The sequence below is a fragment of the Pipistrellus kuhlii genome, unplaced genomic scaffold (genome assembly GCF_014108245.1).
Source record: "Pipistrellus kuhlii isolate mPipKuh1 unplaced genomic scaffold, mPipKuh1.p scaffold_m20_p_5, whole genome shotgun sequence".
Lineage (NCBI taxonomy): Eukaryota > Metazoa > Chordata > Mammalia > Chiroptera > Vespertilionidae > Pipistrellus > Pipistrellus kuhlii.
Genome location: NW_023425551.1, coordinates 24,139,581 through 24,157,177, shown reverse-complemented (window position 1 = coordinate 24,157,177; position 17,597 = coordinate 24,139,581). Strand labels below are relative to the sequence as shown.

Here is a 17,597-nt window from a genome sequence, read left to right as displayed (position 1 = left end):
TTTCTCATCTTTAAAAAGTGAAAGAGCTACACTTGAAAATATCCAAAGACCCCACTGGTTAGTAAGTTTGATGAATTCAATGCCCACGAGGAAACTTTATTCTGTCTTGTCCAATCTGCAACATGAAATTAGAAAAAACCAGAAGACACCTAAAAGACACAAGACACCTGGCCAGAATCAGCCCTCTACCCCACTCTTAGTGCTGAGAGGCATTTCTAGATATCACTCCAGCTTTTATAGTAAGGATGATGACATCCAGCACAGTGAATTAGTAAATTATTCAATTTTCATAAAATATTGATTCTCAATCACATGGAACTTCCTGGAATTTTGGTATACAATATAATTTCTCAAATCTTTCAATAGCTTCCTATCAAGTTTGGCTGTTCCAGTTTTAGAAATAAGCATTTAGGTCATTAGGCTTCCATTAGGTGCAATTACCTCAAAAAGAGGAAATGTTTCCCTTCTTTACCACCACACCACGTGAAGATCTTCCACAATGACGAGCTATGTAATGAAGCGATTTAGGATTTGCTTCAAGAATTAATGGAAAAGAACACTCAGTCCTTATGATCATTAATTAGTTATTCAGTTTCTATCAAAAGCTCTCTCTCTAAATAGACATTATTTAAAAATCATCTCAGAATTACCAGGATGTTGAATTATTATTAATATTTAAGAAGATCTTCCTCAAGCCTTCCCAGGTTTTACATGTGCCCACCTACATATGAGATCAATGATATATAGATTACAAAAATTTGGGCTGCCCTAATTTTAGATTGAATTAAAAATTCAGCTGGGTGGAGGCAGGCAAAGGAGGAGGAATGGGGACAGCTGTAAGAGTGTCAACAAAAGTTTTAAAAAAAAACAAAAAAACTTTTTTTCAGAATATTTCTTTTGCCTAGATACTCTCCCTCAGGGACTATTAGTCCCGATCTGAAGATATGCTTCCTTTTATGTAGCCCCAATGTGAATCTCAGTTGTTTAGAAATTTAGGATTTGACTAGAAGATAATGTATCTAATATGAAAGCTGGCTTGGAGTCTTAGGAAAGAAGATAAACAAAATGACCCTGCGTTGCAGAAAGACATGAGGTGGTTGATATTCAACATTCTGGCATCTGAATTAGGTCAAACAGGAGATTTTAGTTAGCATGTTCTTTCCCTGTTTCAGAAACTATTGTAGCAGCAAACCACGGTAAAAGCATATGTGGATGAATATTGTCACTGTGTTTATTGGTTACTTTATAGAGCAAGAAATTACATAATGTTAATATCTTAATTTTAGTAAGCTCTAGCCCTGCTTTATAGCAAATTTATAAATATTAACTTATTGGTCCTATAATATCTTTCTAAAATGACAGAATGCATATTTATTTTAATATCTAGAGTAGGGGTGTCGAACTCAATCAGAGAAGGGGCCAAAATCTAAAATCCAGCCTAAATCGCGGGCCGAATGGTTTACTGAACAGTCATAAACTGTCATTGTGATGGAAACGCAGCGTAGTGCAGTGATGACAGCGCGGTGCGGGCCACATTGCAAGGCCTGGCGGGACGGATTTGGCCCGCGGGCCTTGTGTTTGACACATGTGATCTAGAGGAAGAAACAGGATTGACATATCACTTGAGCATTACAAAGATCAAACAGCAAGTAAGGAATCAACCTAGGTCTGCTGATTCCAAATTTAGCATTTTTCACATTATACTTACTTCTATGGTACTCTAAAAAACATGAAAAATAAACTGCATATTTTATAATGCTATGAGGTACATAAATCACTTAATAAAAGTTATCCTAATTAATTATTATTATAATTAAAACTCTCAAATAATATAAGATACAGTAGTAAAATAGAATTACTTTTCCATCCCTTATACCTAACACTTATGGCTTTAAACTTTTACTCTCAACGTCATGTTAAAAAGAAATAGATGAGTGGCTGCCTAGGACTGGGAGAGTAGAATGGAGAAAATAGAAAGCGACTGCTCATAGGTATGGGGTTTTATTTGGCGGGAGAAGGACAAAACTGTTCCCAAATGTAATTGTGATAATAGTTGTGCAGCCTTAAAAATATCCTAAAAACAAAGAGTTGTTCACTTTAAGAGTAAACTCTATTGTATATGACACATCTAAATAAAATTATTTTTAAAGAATACTTGGAGCCAACATATAGCATTTCTACTATATTATAACATCATAAATCTTAAAAACAAAAACACCTTGAAATTTGGGTTTTGTATTCAACATTAACAAATGTTCTGTTCAAATGATTCTTCTATAACAAGAAAGGGCCACAAATTCAAAAAATTGACATTGAGCAATAAATAGCAAACCATAATATTGGGCAAAGTTAAATGTAATTTCCATAAAAATAAGTACAATAAATACAATAAAATCTTATGAACACTCGAGTAATCTCCTAGAATCTTAAACATGTAGCCTAGTACCACTTGGCTGTGTAACCTTCAGCAGCATAAAATAATATATTAAAGCACAGTAAGATATGGCCCCAAACTCAATAAATGTTAAAGCATTTATTTCCTCATATGTAAAATGAGGAAATTGGTCAGGTAATTTTTATAATTTCTAGCAATTCTAAAACTCTATAAATTTATAATTTAATACTAGATAGACTGAAAGCCTTGGATCCAATGGCTTTACAGGTAAATTTTACCAAACATTCAAAGAAGAACTAACATTTATTCTTCTCAAACTATTCCAAAAAATTCAAGAGAAGGGAAGCTTCCCAAGCTCGTGTTGTGATGCCAGCATTATCCTGATTCCAAAACCAGATGAAGTCCCTGATGAACAAAGATGCTAAAATCTTCAACAAAATGTTAACAAGTCAAACCCAGCAATACGTTAAAAAGTTCATACAGCATGGTCAAGTAGGATGGTTGGTATAATATCTGCAAAACAATAACCATGACACACCACATAAACAAAATAAAGAATAAAAATAATATGATCTTATCAAAGATGCAGAAAAAGTATTTGATAAAATCCAGCATTTGTTTATGATAAAACCTCTCAGCAAAGTGGGAATAGAAAAAACATACCTGAACATAATAAAGGCCATATATGACAAACCCACAGCCAACATCATACTCAATGGAAAAAAACTACAAGCATTCTCCTTAAGAACAGGAACAAGTCAGGGTTATCCACTTTCACCACTCATTCATCACAGTACTAGAAGTTCTAGTCACAACAATCAGACAAGAAAAAAGAAATAAAAGGCATCCAGATTGGAAAGAAAGATGTCAAATTGTCATTATTTGCAGATGGATGACATGATGTTGTATATAGAGAACCCTAAAGATTCCACCAAAAACTACTAGGATAAATAAGTTCAGTAAAGTAGCAAAATGTTTACCCTTTTTTGCTTAAAATATTGTGCCATTCACTCATCAACTGAGTTGCAACAAAAGCATAACATTTTTGTCACTCATATCAAAGTGACTTACATTCTAAAGAAATATGTTCATATTTTAAAGATGTAAATATGCAATTTTTTCATCTTAGAATTTTCTTTCTGAAATGTTTCCATGTTTGAAAATACCCAATATTCATACTTTTCCTTTAAAATTGGACTATATTTTGGAAACAATCAAAGGTCAATGGTGATCTGGCATACACAATTGGCACTCAAAAGAGTAATTTTTTATTGAGCAGAAAATGTAAATGTTAATGAGTGAATTTCATAACCATTTCTCATAAATAAATACTCAATGTTCTCTGAATACAATGAGTCCATGTTTGTGCCCTATGTCTTTGCTCATTCAGTGTCTATTCCCAGAATTAGCAACTCTATTAAATTCTATCTACCTCGTAAGGTCCCTAACTATCTTTTCTCTAAATACTTCCATGACATTTTCAAGTAAGAATTGACTTTCTTTTGTGTCCACAAAACTTTTAGTTTTATTACATGGTACTTCCCATTTGAGACATTAGTGTTTGGGTTCACAGCTTAGCATCTGGATTTTAGACACTTTTGAAAATAGACTGGTCCTACACTTAGGCAAACCAGTTAACCTCGCTCTGTTTTAGTTTACAGTCTATGGTTGCATTTTTCAGCTAACAATTTCATAAAATGTTATTAGTATCATTAGTATCACCTATTTCTGGGAGGGTACAGGAAACTAGGCATTCAAACTGTTAATGGGCATGTAAATAGGTACTGCCTTGTAAGAGAGAAATTTGGCAATAGATAGTAAATGTCATTAATTATTCATATGTCAATTCTAAAAACATATCCTGGAAATCATCATGTACTCTATGATTTATGAAGATGTTCATCAGGAAGTATTTATCATGAGAACACTGGTAATAACATAGCTATCTAGCCATAGTGGATTGCTTAGATAAGTTATCTTGCAGACATTCAATAGAATTTTATTAACACTATTAAAAATCTCATATAAGCCAAAACCGGTTTGGCTCAATGGTTAAAGCGTCGGCTTGGGGACTGAAGGGTCCCGAGTTCGATTCCGGTCAAGGGCATGTACCTTGGTTGCGGGCATATCCCCAGTAGGGGGTGTGCAAGAGGCAGCTGATCGATGACTCTCTCTCATCGATGTTTCTAACTCTGTATCTCTCTCCCTTCCTCTCTGTACAAAATCAATAAAATATATTTTAAAAAATAAATAAATAAATAAAAATCTCATATAAGAAATGTTTAATAACATGGAAAATCTTTCATGATGTGTCAAGTTTAAAAGGAAGGTTTTAAAATCCCCAAAGAAACCTAATTGTAAATAATACTTTCCTTGCCTCCAGATCACAACTTACACTGTGTAGGTGCACATTCACTGCATTCTTTCAAAATTCTGAGTATGGAGTCAATATGGTCTCAGATCATGTTTTTGAGCCAAATAGCAAGAGATTTCCATAAAACATCATAATGAATAGTCTATCTATACCAAGAACAGTAAATTTAAGTATTTTGAGAGTGAACTTAAAATCAAATATAATGGTATTGAAAAACACAATCCTTAAAAGTGTTGAGAATACAGTTAAGAATTTCTGTATTTCTTTGCATTCTCTTCTAACCAAACATGCTTGTTTCTCCTCCTGCATCAGACACTGCAAAGATAACTTCTTTGCTTTGTTCAGATGGAAATGGAAAAGAACTTCTTAACAAGTGTTTTAAGTAAATCAGGATTGTATCAGTTTCATTGTGGGTTCACTTGAATTTTAGGTGCTCTCTGGGAACCTAATCAATAATCTAGAGGAACCCTCAGAAATTGGTGAATACTAATTCTACAAGAGTTTCTGACAAAGTTCATCAATACAAGGAAGCTTTTTCTTGTACTTCTTCAAGCTGGCTCTCACACAGATAAACTGGGAAAAACCTCAAAGATTTGTTTTCCCTACCCCATGTTAAAAGCAGGGATGGCCCATTTTGCAATTCAGACTCTGTGAGTCAAAGTCAGGGTAGGGGGATGAATCTTTAGGGAAAGTTCCCCGGGCAAATGAACTTTAACAAGTGAACCCCCTTGTTAAGATCTAAGGGTTCATTTAGGAATAAAGATAATAAGAATGATGATAACACCCTAATACCAAAGAGATATTAAGGAACCTCTATGTTCAAGGAACTGTGCTGGGCATATCACATTGATCATCTTGTTTGATCCACACACAACAATGTTAAGATAATCAGGATAATACTGATAACCACCAACGGTCACAAGAGCAACCAACACACATAGCATCTTATTATGTGGCAGGCTCTGTGATACCATTTTATAAATATGTGTTGTTATTTTTTAATTTTTATTGTTGAAAGTATTACATTTGTCCCCTTAAAATTCTCACAGCTCTGTGTGAAACAGACGAACACTAATTCTAACTCCATTTTCTGAAAAGGTAGATGAGATGCAGATATCCAATGATTTGTTCAAGGTCACATCACTGGCAAATGGCAAAGTCATGATTGTTTGAATTCATACCATCAACCACCACAGCATCATGAGCTCTCTTTTAACCACTAAATGGCTTCAAACAAGTTTTCTGAACTTGCTTGTTTTACATGAGAAACGCAAAGTTGTATTTTGTGTTTATGCTGCTTAACAGGCACTTTTGATATATGATAGCCATTCAATACATGATCTTGTAGTTGAATTGTGTTATTGTTGTTATTTTTATTGAATTTACTGGGGTGACAATATATTATCCATATATTGTGTTCACCCACCCCAATTAGAGTTTAATTGTTTAAAAATTTCTTAATTAAAAAGAATCAGTCTAGCAAGTTAGTTGACTGATTTTTCAACTTATTTTTTAAGGAGCTATTATATCCTTTACATATAATGATGATTTTAAAAACTACATTTGAGTATAGAGACTTAGGTTCAGTGAATGCATGACTTAATGCTTGTGGTATGGAGACTTACAAAAATCTAAAGTATCACTCAAACACCAGAACCAACAATATTATTTTGCATTAAAATGAACCAATCTCTCTTTTTTATAAAACTACGAAATAAGCCCATTAAAAAGCATTCAATATACAAGTTTAAACTAGAACAAAGTCGTTGTCCTCTTCAAAATATGTAGCCCAGACTCAAATATCAAGATAGTTTTGGGAAAAAACACACACACAAACACAAACCACACACACACACACACACACGCACGCACACACACACACACACACAAAACACCATATTTTGTTATGTTCAAACTACTAGGAGAAACCAAGTACATCTCCACCCCATAAAACTAGCAGTAACAAAATATTCCTAAAACTACCTGCAATTAGATTTAAAGAGGCATTGGATCTGGAATCAGAAAACGTATGTTTAATTCCAGTTATGACACATATTAGCTGAGCAATTAATGACATGTTCCTAAACCTGGCAATTTACAAAACCTGTTTCACCATTTGTCCAATGGGAAGAGTGAGAATTTCCTTGCTACCTATCCTTTAAAGAAAAATACTATAATTATTCATTATTACTCTATTAATGGTGAAATATATGAGAAAACACTCTAAAACTTAAAGGAAATTGTATCAATGGTAAAAAGACTTTTTTCAAGCATGAAAGCTTGAGTTTATTTTATTGCTATATTTGAACATTCTTCTTTCAATTTTCTTAAAGCAAAGTTAAATATTGTATTGTGAAACAATTCAATGCCTTCTTTCATTTGCTATTTTCGCAAGTCTTGCTTAACCTCTATCAAGTTACACTTTCATATCTGCCTATTCTTTATTCAACAGTAAAAGGTTCCATCCGTTTTTATAGGTGAACTTTGTTATGAGTTAATCCTCTAGAATTCCATAGAATTTAACAAACTGGAAGAAAAAATAAATAAACCTTGAATGTATTTCACATCCTTTTCAATTTCAGTTTTTCTTACTCATTTACCTTGCCCTGAAATGAATAAACTTTGTGAAACTGAGGAAGCTATCATAGCATGACATTTTCTATATTCTTCTATCTCTATGGTAGGAGTTCTACTAATTGCTTATGTTTTAAAATATATTTTATTGATTTTTTACAGAGAGGAAGAGAGAGGGATAGAGAGCTAGAAATGTCGATGAGAGAGAAACGTCGACCAGCTGCCTCTCGCACACCCCCTACCAGGGATGTGCCCGTAACCAACGTACATGCCCTTGACTGGAATTGAACCTGGGACCTTTCAGTCCGCAGACCGACGCTCTACCACTGAGCCAAACTGGTTTTGGCTACTAATTGCTTATTTTACAGAGCTAAAAATAAAGTACCAAGTGTACTCAGTGAAACTGGCAATGTTCACAGTCACTGGTAAGAAGGAGTGGATAATGTCTCAACACTTAAAATTTAGCAATACATTCAACTTAGAAATTTCCCCTTGAAATTTAATAAACTTTACCCCTAGGTAAACATAAATCATTCACACTTTAGTCAGAATTATTAAATAATAAAAATAAAGGACATCTTTTATCCATATCCATAATGCTATTCTAAAACTGATCTAGACTTACACAAATAATGATATCTTGACTGTTAAAGAACTATTTAAAATGCAATCTTGTAAAATGGCTTTATTTTTAGTTAAGTGGCAAAGCATTATATCACATCTAATTATACTGCTTTTAGCTAAAAGTCATTGACAGCATGAGTTTTTAATGAACAAAATGTTAAATTAGATAACTTTTTTTTTAAATAAGTTTGCCTGAGGAGCTATGCCAAAATAGAGATCAAGGAGAAATCTAAAATAGCATTGTTTGCCTGGCCAGACTGGCTAGTAGTTGAGCGTTGACCTATGAAGCATAAAGTCATGGTTTGATTCCTGGTCAGGGCCTGTGCCTGGGCTGCAGGCTCAATCCCCCGTGGAAGGCATTCTTTCTTATCTTTGATGTTTCTATCTCTCCTCTCCCTTTCTCTCTAAAATAAATGGAAAAACATATTTAAAAATAAATATAAAAATAAAATAGCACTGAAGGTTTTGGAAGCCACAAAAAAAAAATAAATAAATAACAAAACATAGTAGTCTCGCCGAAACTGGTTTGGCTCAGTGAATAGAGCATTGGCCTGCAGACTCAAAGGTGCTGGGTTCGATTCTGGTCAAGGGCATGTACATTGGTTGTGGGCACATCCCCAGTAGGGGGTGTGCAGGAGGCAGCTGATCGATGTTTCTCTCTCATCAATGTTTCTAACTCTCTATCCCTCTCTCTTTATCCCTCGCTGTAAAAAGTCAATTATATATATATATATGTATGTGTGTGTGTGTGTGTGTGTGTGTGTGTATAGTAGTAGTAGTAGTAGTAGTAGTCTCCTCCTCTTATCTGCAGGTGATACATTCTAAGACAGATAGTACCAAATCCTATAAATCCTGTTTTTTCCTCTACACTCATTCCCATTATAAATTTATAAACTAGACACAATAAGAGGTTAACAACAATAATAATAAAGTAGAGCAATTATAACAATATACTATAATAAAACTTATGTAATGTGGTCTCTCTCTCTCTCTCCCTCCCTCCCTCCCTCCCTCCCTCCCTCCCTCCCTCCCTCCCTCCCTCCCTCCCTCTCTCTCTCTCTCCTCTCTCAGTATTATACTCTATGTATGGTAAGAATACGCTGGACAAAGATTGATTCACATCCCAGGTAGGACAATGCTGGATGGTGCACAAGTTCATCATGCTACCAAAAATGAAGCAAAACTTAAAATCCATAAATTGCTTCTTTCTGGAAATTTCTATATATTTAATATTTCATCCCACGGTTGACCGTGGGTAAGTGAGAAAAGTGAGAGCATAGATGAGGGGGCCTGCTGTACCTGATGACAAATAGGGATGTAGGTGTTGTCTCTCTTGACTCACTTTTATCTGTAATTTCTACCCACAGAGGGAGTGTGGAACTAGAGGGAGAGGAAGGGAAGGCATCTACCCAGGTGTCTATAAGGTTTGGATGCAACAGGCCTAAAGCATCAACGAAGACACACGAGATGCAGGCAATCCTTCCACGTTTGACTTTTTTCCCCCCCATTAAATACCTTCACAAATCTTTTGAACTAACCAAAGTAAGAATTTTGTCATAAAACTAAAAAGTGACAATGCTCATATGATCAACTAGAGTTCTACCTCCGGGCCAGAGACCATGATTCTGACCTTTTCTGTAGTTCAAACAATGCTGATATATGTGTGTGATTTGATTATGGAAAGAAATGGAGGGAGTCTGAGAGCTGCCCTTAAAATATATACATTTCAACATTCAGATCATGACAAAGAAATCTCCAGTGCCCTACGATTTAATTATTCAAGAATAGGAAAGTTTTAAATCTAAAAATAAAATGAGTAGGGGAACTTGATGAAATAAAAAGCATAAGTTACCTTTATGGGGTGTAAGTTATATATACCACTGCATTTTGTCTTCTTTAAAAACATATATTCAACCTTAACTACCTCTAAATAAAGGAACCCAAACATGGAGATGAAAAATGATGTGTAAACTTTCTTCATCAGTGAATGTGAAATCTGTTCAGAGACTCTGTGCCATCGTGGTCATAGATTGTGGTCATAGATTAAGCCTCCACACAGCTCTTTAGTGTCTGTGTGGGTGCGCGTGCATGCACACACACACACACACACACACAGTAAGCCTTTTGTAGACATCACCCATCAATCCAGACCTGCCAGGTGGAATCTCCTGCTTTACTTCTATTTTCACAGAGTGCTCAGAGGCAGCTGCTCTGATACCACAAAAGACCTGGGTTTTCAGCATGATTTTGAGATCAGCACTCAGTAACTGTATGTGTGAATCAGCAGTCACCAAAATGGCATGTGTATACCACATAGAGAGAAAAAGACATCCGATTGGGTTGCAAGGAGAGATCAGTAGAAAGTAAGAACAAAATTGTATTCTACCAATATTTAATATGTGATTTTACCATAGCAGAGTGTATAATTTCTAAATGGATAGAAATGATTAAAATATGTTTCTGATAGTGCTACATGATCAAAAAAGTTTGGAGATGATTAAAATCATGTAAACTAAAGTAATTTCCATATACATGCAGGCAAATAAAACTTTATTTAAATTAAAATTTTTAAATGCTTAGGTCATAAGAAATTCAATTTATAACACAAATTTTATATTTTTCTCACTTTTTTGTGGTGGCTTATATCTCAATCTACTCTACAAAAGCTGCTTTTACCATCTCCTTGATGAATAAGTATTTTATGAAAATTGGCACTAGAGAAGAAAATCAGGATTTACAAAATTCCTTTCAGATTCAACATAATTCAATCAACTTTTAATCCAAATATTTAATGATAAAATATTCCCAAATAATGAGATGACAATAAAAAAAGAATGTTAATTTTTTAAATAAATCATTTACTGTACTGTATTAAAACAAAAAATATTTTTATAGTCAGTATTTTAAAGGCTCCTAAGCAATGAAAACCAAATCTGTAAAAATTAGCATTCAGGATGAGGTAATTTTAGGTCATCGGGGCAATTTCAATGCTGCTAATTATATCTCCAAGAAAGCAGAAGCTTATGTTTCTGTTTCCTGACCAAATTTTATGGGATGTATAACCAAGAAGAAATATTTTTAAAAGCAAAAAAATACAAGTGAATGTGTGACTTGGGTGAGAGAGGGGGAAGCATATTTTAACTGGGAGAGCTGTGGATTCTAAGTGCCTCTTTTCATTTCTCCCCTCTTTTCAAAACATACATGAGGGGATAAACACAAAATGAGAATATTTAACACAAATTTTCAATTATGCAACACAAGCTATTTTCTGACACTCAAGACAACTATGAAAATAAGCAAAGAAAAAGTATCGGGGCAGAAAATGTCTGGTAAAAGACAGAATTTCCCAATAAATTTAATTTTAAAAAGATAAAATTTCCATATGATATGTAAAAAGAAAGATTAAAAAAAAGGACAAAAGGGGGGAGATTAAAATGCCAATATAAATTTAAAATAGTCATGTCTCCCTTAGATTATACAACATTTTTTCTCATTCATGTCAGTCTGTGGTATATTTACAATAGACTGCCTCTATATTTTTATGAAGAAACACTGAAACTTAGAGCATTTCTTTTCTCAGAAACTAAATTTAGAGAATGTAGGAGGTATAGGTAGAGATGAAGTCATTACAGCATTTACAATTTAAGAACAGAATTTGTGGTGTTTTGAAGCAAATAAATACCAAGTTTATTTAGATCTTCAGGTACTACAATTAACTATTTGTAGTTGGTACAGATATTTGTGTCAGTATTTGAGATGGCAACTGTTAATATTTAACTCTGCAACTAAACTTTTATTTATATTATATGAGTTAACACAGTCAATAACGAAGATCAGTTTTTAAAATATAACCAAGCAAATAAATTATATCTGTTGCTAGCTGATTTATGCCATAGTAATTGTGGCACTTCCTTTTCTGGATTTGCAGTTCTTTAGGCAAAATCTCATATATCATTGCCTTACATTGACACCTACTGGAAAGTACTGGAATTGTATATTTCTTATTTTATTATCTGGGCAGCTGTTAATTTTGCATCTGTGGAAGATATAATTTTAACTGCAAATTTTGATTTTCTAAAAGGAAAAAAAGCACCATTTATCCTAAACATTTTAACTGTAATGGTTTCTTTAAGAAATTGTAAGTCTCAAGAAGACTGCTCAAAGAATATTTCTGATAGGAATTAATTTACCCAATGACTTCAGTTACTGAACTTCTGTTTATTTTGGGTACGATTATGAAAGTAATTAAACAACTTTGTCCAGTATTTGAACTTCTACTGCTTCATAACTCACACTAAATACTTAGGGTCACAGGACTTGAAAAATTACCTGATTTTGTGAAAGTATGCATGCAAATGAATCAGAAAAATGATTCAAATAATAGAAAATGGATGCTTTATACATTCACATTTGAAGTTAAAAAGATAAAACAAACATGCATTAGTGAATGAGCCTTACTTCTCCATTATCAAAACTACCTGTTCACATAGCATACAAATGTTTTACTAAGATAAATTTATCCTCTGAAGTGGACCAAAAGACAACACAATGAAATAATTAATTTACCAATTTTTACAATTAATTGATTAAGTTATATTAACTTTTAATTAACTTCTTATGCAAATGAAACACTTCTAAAAATTTCTTAAAATACCCTTCTACCTTAGTCTCCTAAAACTCTTCAAAGAAAGTGTTTTCAGACAGAAATATATTTAATTGACCAAACTATAAGAAATAAAAATATGATGTGACAGAGTTAATAGAACACTGCCTTCCTCTCCACCCCTAGTCTGCTGCTACATAATATGCACAATTTAGGTGCTTGGACCTGTCATATTTTATATAATCATGAACATACTATTGTCCTAGAGGCAGTTGTTCCAATTACAAATGAGTTTGGGCAGCTCAGGGGACAATAATCTACATTCTTGGAAATGGTACTAAGAACATGAGGTGAAGGCAGAGTATTACACAATTTATATTGTACTATACAAATTGCTTTAACATTCCTGTTGCAATTCCTTCCTTTTACATGAAATCAATCCAATTTTTAACAAAAGTAGTGAAATAGTGTGAATACAGTTTAAATAAGCAAAACATGATCAAAAATATAATAGCTAACTTTAAAAAATACTGGCACTCAGTCAACAGTTTATGTTTAGGATGAGGTGGTATTTGAAATTTGCAACTGTCAAACAAGTTGCCTCTTGCAAGTGTACTCAATCTACCTGTCCAAATAAAATTAAGTGAAACTATAATATAGGAAGACTCACGAATATGGAGGATACAATATGATGAGAGTAAGTCAAATAGTTTTGAAGATGTGTTTTAATTTTTCAAATTGGAAAAAAAAAAAAAAGCCAATTAGCTACTGAAAGATTATTTTAAATTTACCAAAATTTCCATAAGGCTAGAGTGCCACTCAGTATTAAGATACTGCAAAGTATCACAGAGTTAACAGGTCTTGAAAAAATGTAGTTTGGCTCTATTTTCTTCAAACAGTTCACTAGCCTCCTCAGAAGACTTTATCAGCTGTAAAATAAAATAAGCATTAAACAGCACTGGTTCCTGATACTTAAATAAAATGTAATTAGCAGTTCACTTAGCAGCTTTTTACAGCCCCTGAGGAAAGGAGCCTTTCCTGGGTGAGAACCCTGAAAGATTAGTTTGGAGAGCCTGAGAAACAGCAGAATTGTCAGAATTATTCTCAATCACCAGTTACCTTACAGAGCTTCTGATACCGAGGAGAAGAAACTGCCATCCTTTGTAACCGATGTAACAAAACCACAACTTTCTGCAGAGACGTTCTCACCACAGCCATCATTTTAAGTTTACCACACTTCTGGAGACACCTCAGAATTTGCATTATAAATGAAGAGCAATGATCATTTCCTCCTGGTCACTGGACAATGATTTGCCAGTTCTCTGAGCATGCTCGTTTCCAGGAATGCATTTGAAAGATAACAGGGGCTCAGGTTCTTGGCAAAAGGAGGCTGCTGTGCCTTCAACTTCTTCTCAATTTAAAAAAACGTATGCAGACGACACCCAGAAAGCCCCCCAGCTGATGCTCCCAGCCAGCACTTGCTCAGCCGGGCATGGCCAGGAAACGAAGCAAGTTGAGCAGCCAAACGCTGCCTGCTGCTGGAGCGGAGCGCACTCAGTAGCCAAAAAGGATATTAAGTGAAACATTAAAGCTGCAGATACGAGGCAGACACCCCCTGGGAACAGAGATTCAACACATCACCACCGCGGTGCGTGCCTCCTAGAGGATTTGTATTAAGAGATCAAGTAGCATTCACTCTCTGACTGTACAGAGGGATGCATTCGCCACCGGACTAAACGCAGCTCTGGCTGTGCTCTGTGCGATGAGTGAACAGACTCTGTTATAAATCTTTAGAAGGGCAGAAGGTACCTAACTCTAATGATATCAGCCTCTCCATTAAGTGCTAATAAATCACCTGGTGACAGGTCTCAGAACAAGATCACCTAAAACAAGAGGAAAATACCTGCAGGGGGGTCTGTGGCTTTACCTAGGCGCCCAAAAAGCAGGGTCGCAGATGCTGCCTGGGACGAAAGCCATTTGAAATCCAATTCTAATGTCAGGTTAGGACTCCTCTAATTCAACAGCAAAGTTAATAAAATATAAAAGTCTATAACTGATTACCGAACATTCCAAATGACCACATTGCCCCATAGACAGCATCTTCATGATCTCATTTCATGTCCTAAAGCTGTTTGAGTTTAATGAGTAAGAAACAGAAGACATGATTATATGATGTAAACACCAAGTACAGAATTTTTGACTTTCATGGGCATGTGTACAACGTGAGATGCATTTTCTCAAATTGCAGCTCGAAGGCCACTATACTATACGTATCCAGTGGGGGAAGGCACTATTAGGAAATCAGCAAAAATAACCCAAAATGATTAAATGACTGAGTCAAAGGGCACAGCCAAAAATAGGACCCAGACGTTTCTCATTATCCTGCTCAAACTAATAACCCAGGAAATGTTGCCTTTTCTCTTTTCTCTACCATTATCATGACTTTTTTAAAAGAAGCACAATATTTAAAGTATGTTTTACTCCTTCTGCCTCCTCAGTCTTTGATTTTAGCCTGATTTAAGTCCCTTGTTGGTCAGAGAGAGTTATGTTTATCAAGCCGTGTTTTGGTAGGCTTCTGCCTGTATATTGTGTTTTCCCATGTATGTCTATACTGAGAGCCTATACTGCCTCCTTCTGGATAGGCTAGCAATATCAAAATAGCTACACAAAAGCAACATCGAAAGAGAAGCAGTCAGTTGATGATAGCAATCGGTTAAAAATACCAAGTTATTAAGCAAATTTATAGAAACAGAAATTAAGTTAGTGATTATTTAGGGCTGGGGCATTAGGAAGCTGCACATGGGAAACTGATAGCTAAGGGGTACCGGGTTCCTTTCAGAGGTGATGAAAATGTTCTAATTTGATTGCAATGATGATTGCATAATTGTGAGTACACTAAAAACAATCAAATTGTACCTTTTAAATGGGCGAATTGTATGGAATATGAGTTATAGGTCAATACAACTGCTATCAAAAAAACATGAAGTGGTAATTCCTGCCCGTAAACCAACAGGGGAAGTTTCCAGGGTACAGGTATGCATCTGCCCCCCAAACACTATACTAGGTAGGGAGCTGGGTACAGGGGAAGATTTGATCAAAGTCTGAACCTATCGGACAAGAGGATGAAAATTAGGCTGAAAGAGAATACAGAGATGAAAAAATATTAAGTCCAAACAAATATTGTTAAAGAACAAGACCAGCCACTTGTTATAACACCAACCAGAAAAGGAGCAAGGCAGCATGATTTTACCCAGGCTCATTGGTACTGGTAAAAGGTAAAGCTCACATTTAAAAAATAATAATAATTAAAAAGATAATGTGTTAGAATGTGGGCATGAAAATCATGAATAAATGCATCTGAATTAATAAAGTGGGAAATCAATAACAGACATTCATTCAAAAACAACAACAAAAAGTTTCTCTGAGTCTCTGGCCAAAGTCTCTCATCTGAATACAAATCCATAGTGACAACTGCATACCAGGCACCTCCTCCTGGATGTTACACAAATGCCTCACTTCAACATAGTCAAAATGAAATGTCCTACCCCATCACCTGTTCTGCTGCCCTGATATTTTATTTTATTTTATTTTCCTGTATTCCTAACCTCAGGCTCTAATACCACCTGACAAGTTTCTGTGTCACTACCTCTTCCCCTCCGCTTAGTGGACTTACTAGCAAGTCCTTAGGTGTATGCCCCCTGCTATTGCTTCATTCCTGGACCTTATCACCTCAGAGCAGTTGGCTACAAGATATCCTAACAGATTGCTCTGCTCAGTCTTGCCCAGTTCACACTCATTCCTCATCAGCTAGATTCCTGTAAAATACAAATACCATTGCATCATCACCCAATTGCTTAATATCCTCTAATGACTTCTCCTCATTGCCACCATGTTAAAATATGAAACAGCAAAGAGATTTCTCCATCAAAGCATATTTTAAAGCAAGTTCTAGGTGAGATGGCCTGTGATTGATAAGAATAATGGGAGTTCAAGGACACTGACTCACCTGTATTTGAGGACAGAAAAGGGATGCAGATGTGCTTCATAAGATTCCTCATAAAGTTTTTTAAAGGAAAGATTTTGTATTACCACATTTCCACTTACCACAAGTGTAGAAGGAAAACTTGAACCTGAGACTGAATATATCATATTTATCAAGCCGAAGACATAAAAGTAATATCCAATGTTCTTAGTTGTAAACTAAGCCATAGAGTCTTTACAGTTTTTACATTAAATATTTATAATAAATGGAGAATGAAACAACTTTACATTAAGAGAAAATGTTCTTATAATGTAAGATTCAATAAGGCTAACTGTAATAGGCTTAAAATGATAGAATAGCTAGAAGTCTAGAAGTCTAAATAAACAATTATTACTTCCATAAAACAAAGTGATTTCCCCAATTACTAAGTAAGTGTATTTTACAGATCTTATTTCCAAAAACCAATTATTCACAGAATAGCATGGATGCCATAACAGGATAAGGTGACGACCTCACTTTTGAATGGTAATAAATCTTAATGGTAAACAAGCACTGGTCACATTTTTCTGGGTACTTGCCTGCATTTGCTGCGTGAGCTCCTCGGCCAAGACAGTGTCCTCAAGAGCATGCTCCCGCTGAGAAGCATCATCAAGTACATTCACTGTGGTTTCTGCTTCTTGTAGCCACTTTAGGAAATTCTCCAGGTCCATGCGAGAGGCCTGCACTGCCCCTCAGTTCAGCCTCCATGGAATCCTGTCTGTCAGCAATGCTGCAAGGAATAAGATGGGCAAGTCTCCATTACTTACAGTGTAACACGCCCCATCATGACACACTAAAGAAAAAAATCAGCAGATAGCCTCAAAGGACCTCAATTTCTTCAAGCACCTAATGAAATTGGGGGATTTATTCATATGTGTCTTGACTAATCCATAATGGGGGGATAATGTGAATTGTGAGAAGAAGAGGGAGAGAGGCATAACTTGACAAAAATCACATCCATATTACAATTATGACTATATTTTTATAACTCATAATTGTATGTTAT

The 17,597-nt window shown here is 35.0% G+C and overlaps 1 protein-coding gene across 1 annotated transcript in view; it reads right to left on the bottom strand.

The window, feature by feature from the left end:
• UTRN (utrophin) overlaps positions 1–17,597 on the bottom strand; it is a 341,169-nt gene that overhangs the window by 165,827 nt on the left and 157,745 nt on the right. Inside the window, 2 exon segments of the mRNA XM_045572887.1 lie at positions 17,131–17,280; positions 17,282–17,321. Coding sequence (XP_045428843.1) covers positions 17,131–17,280; positions 17,282–17,321 — 190 coding nt within the window.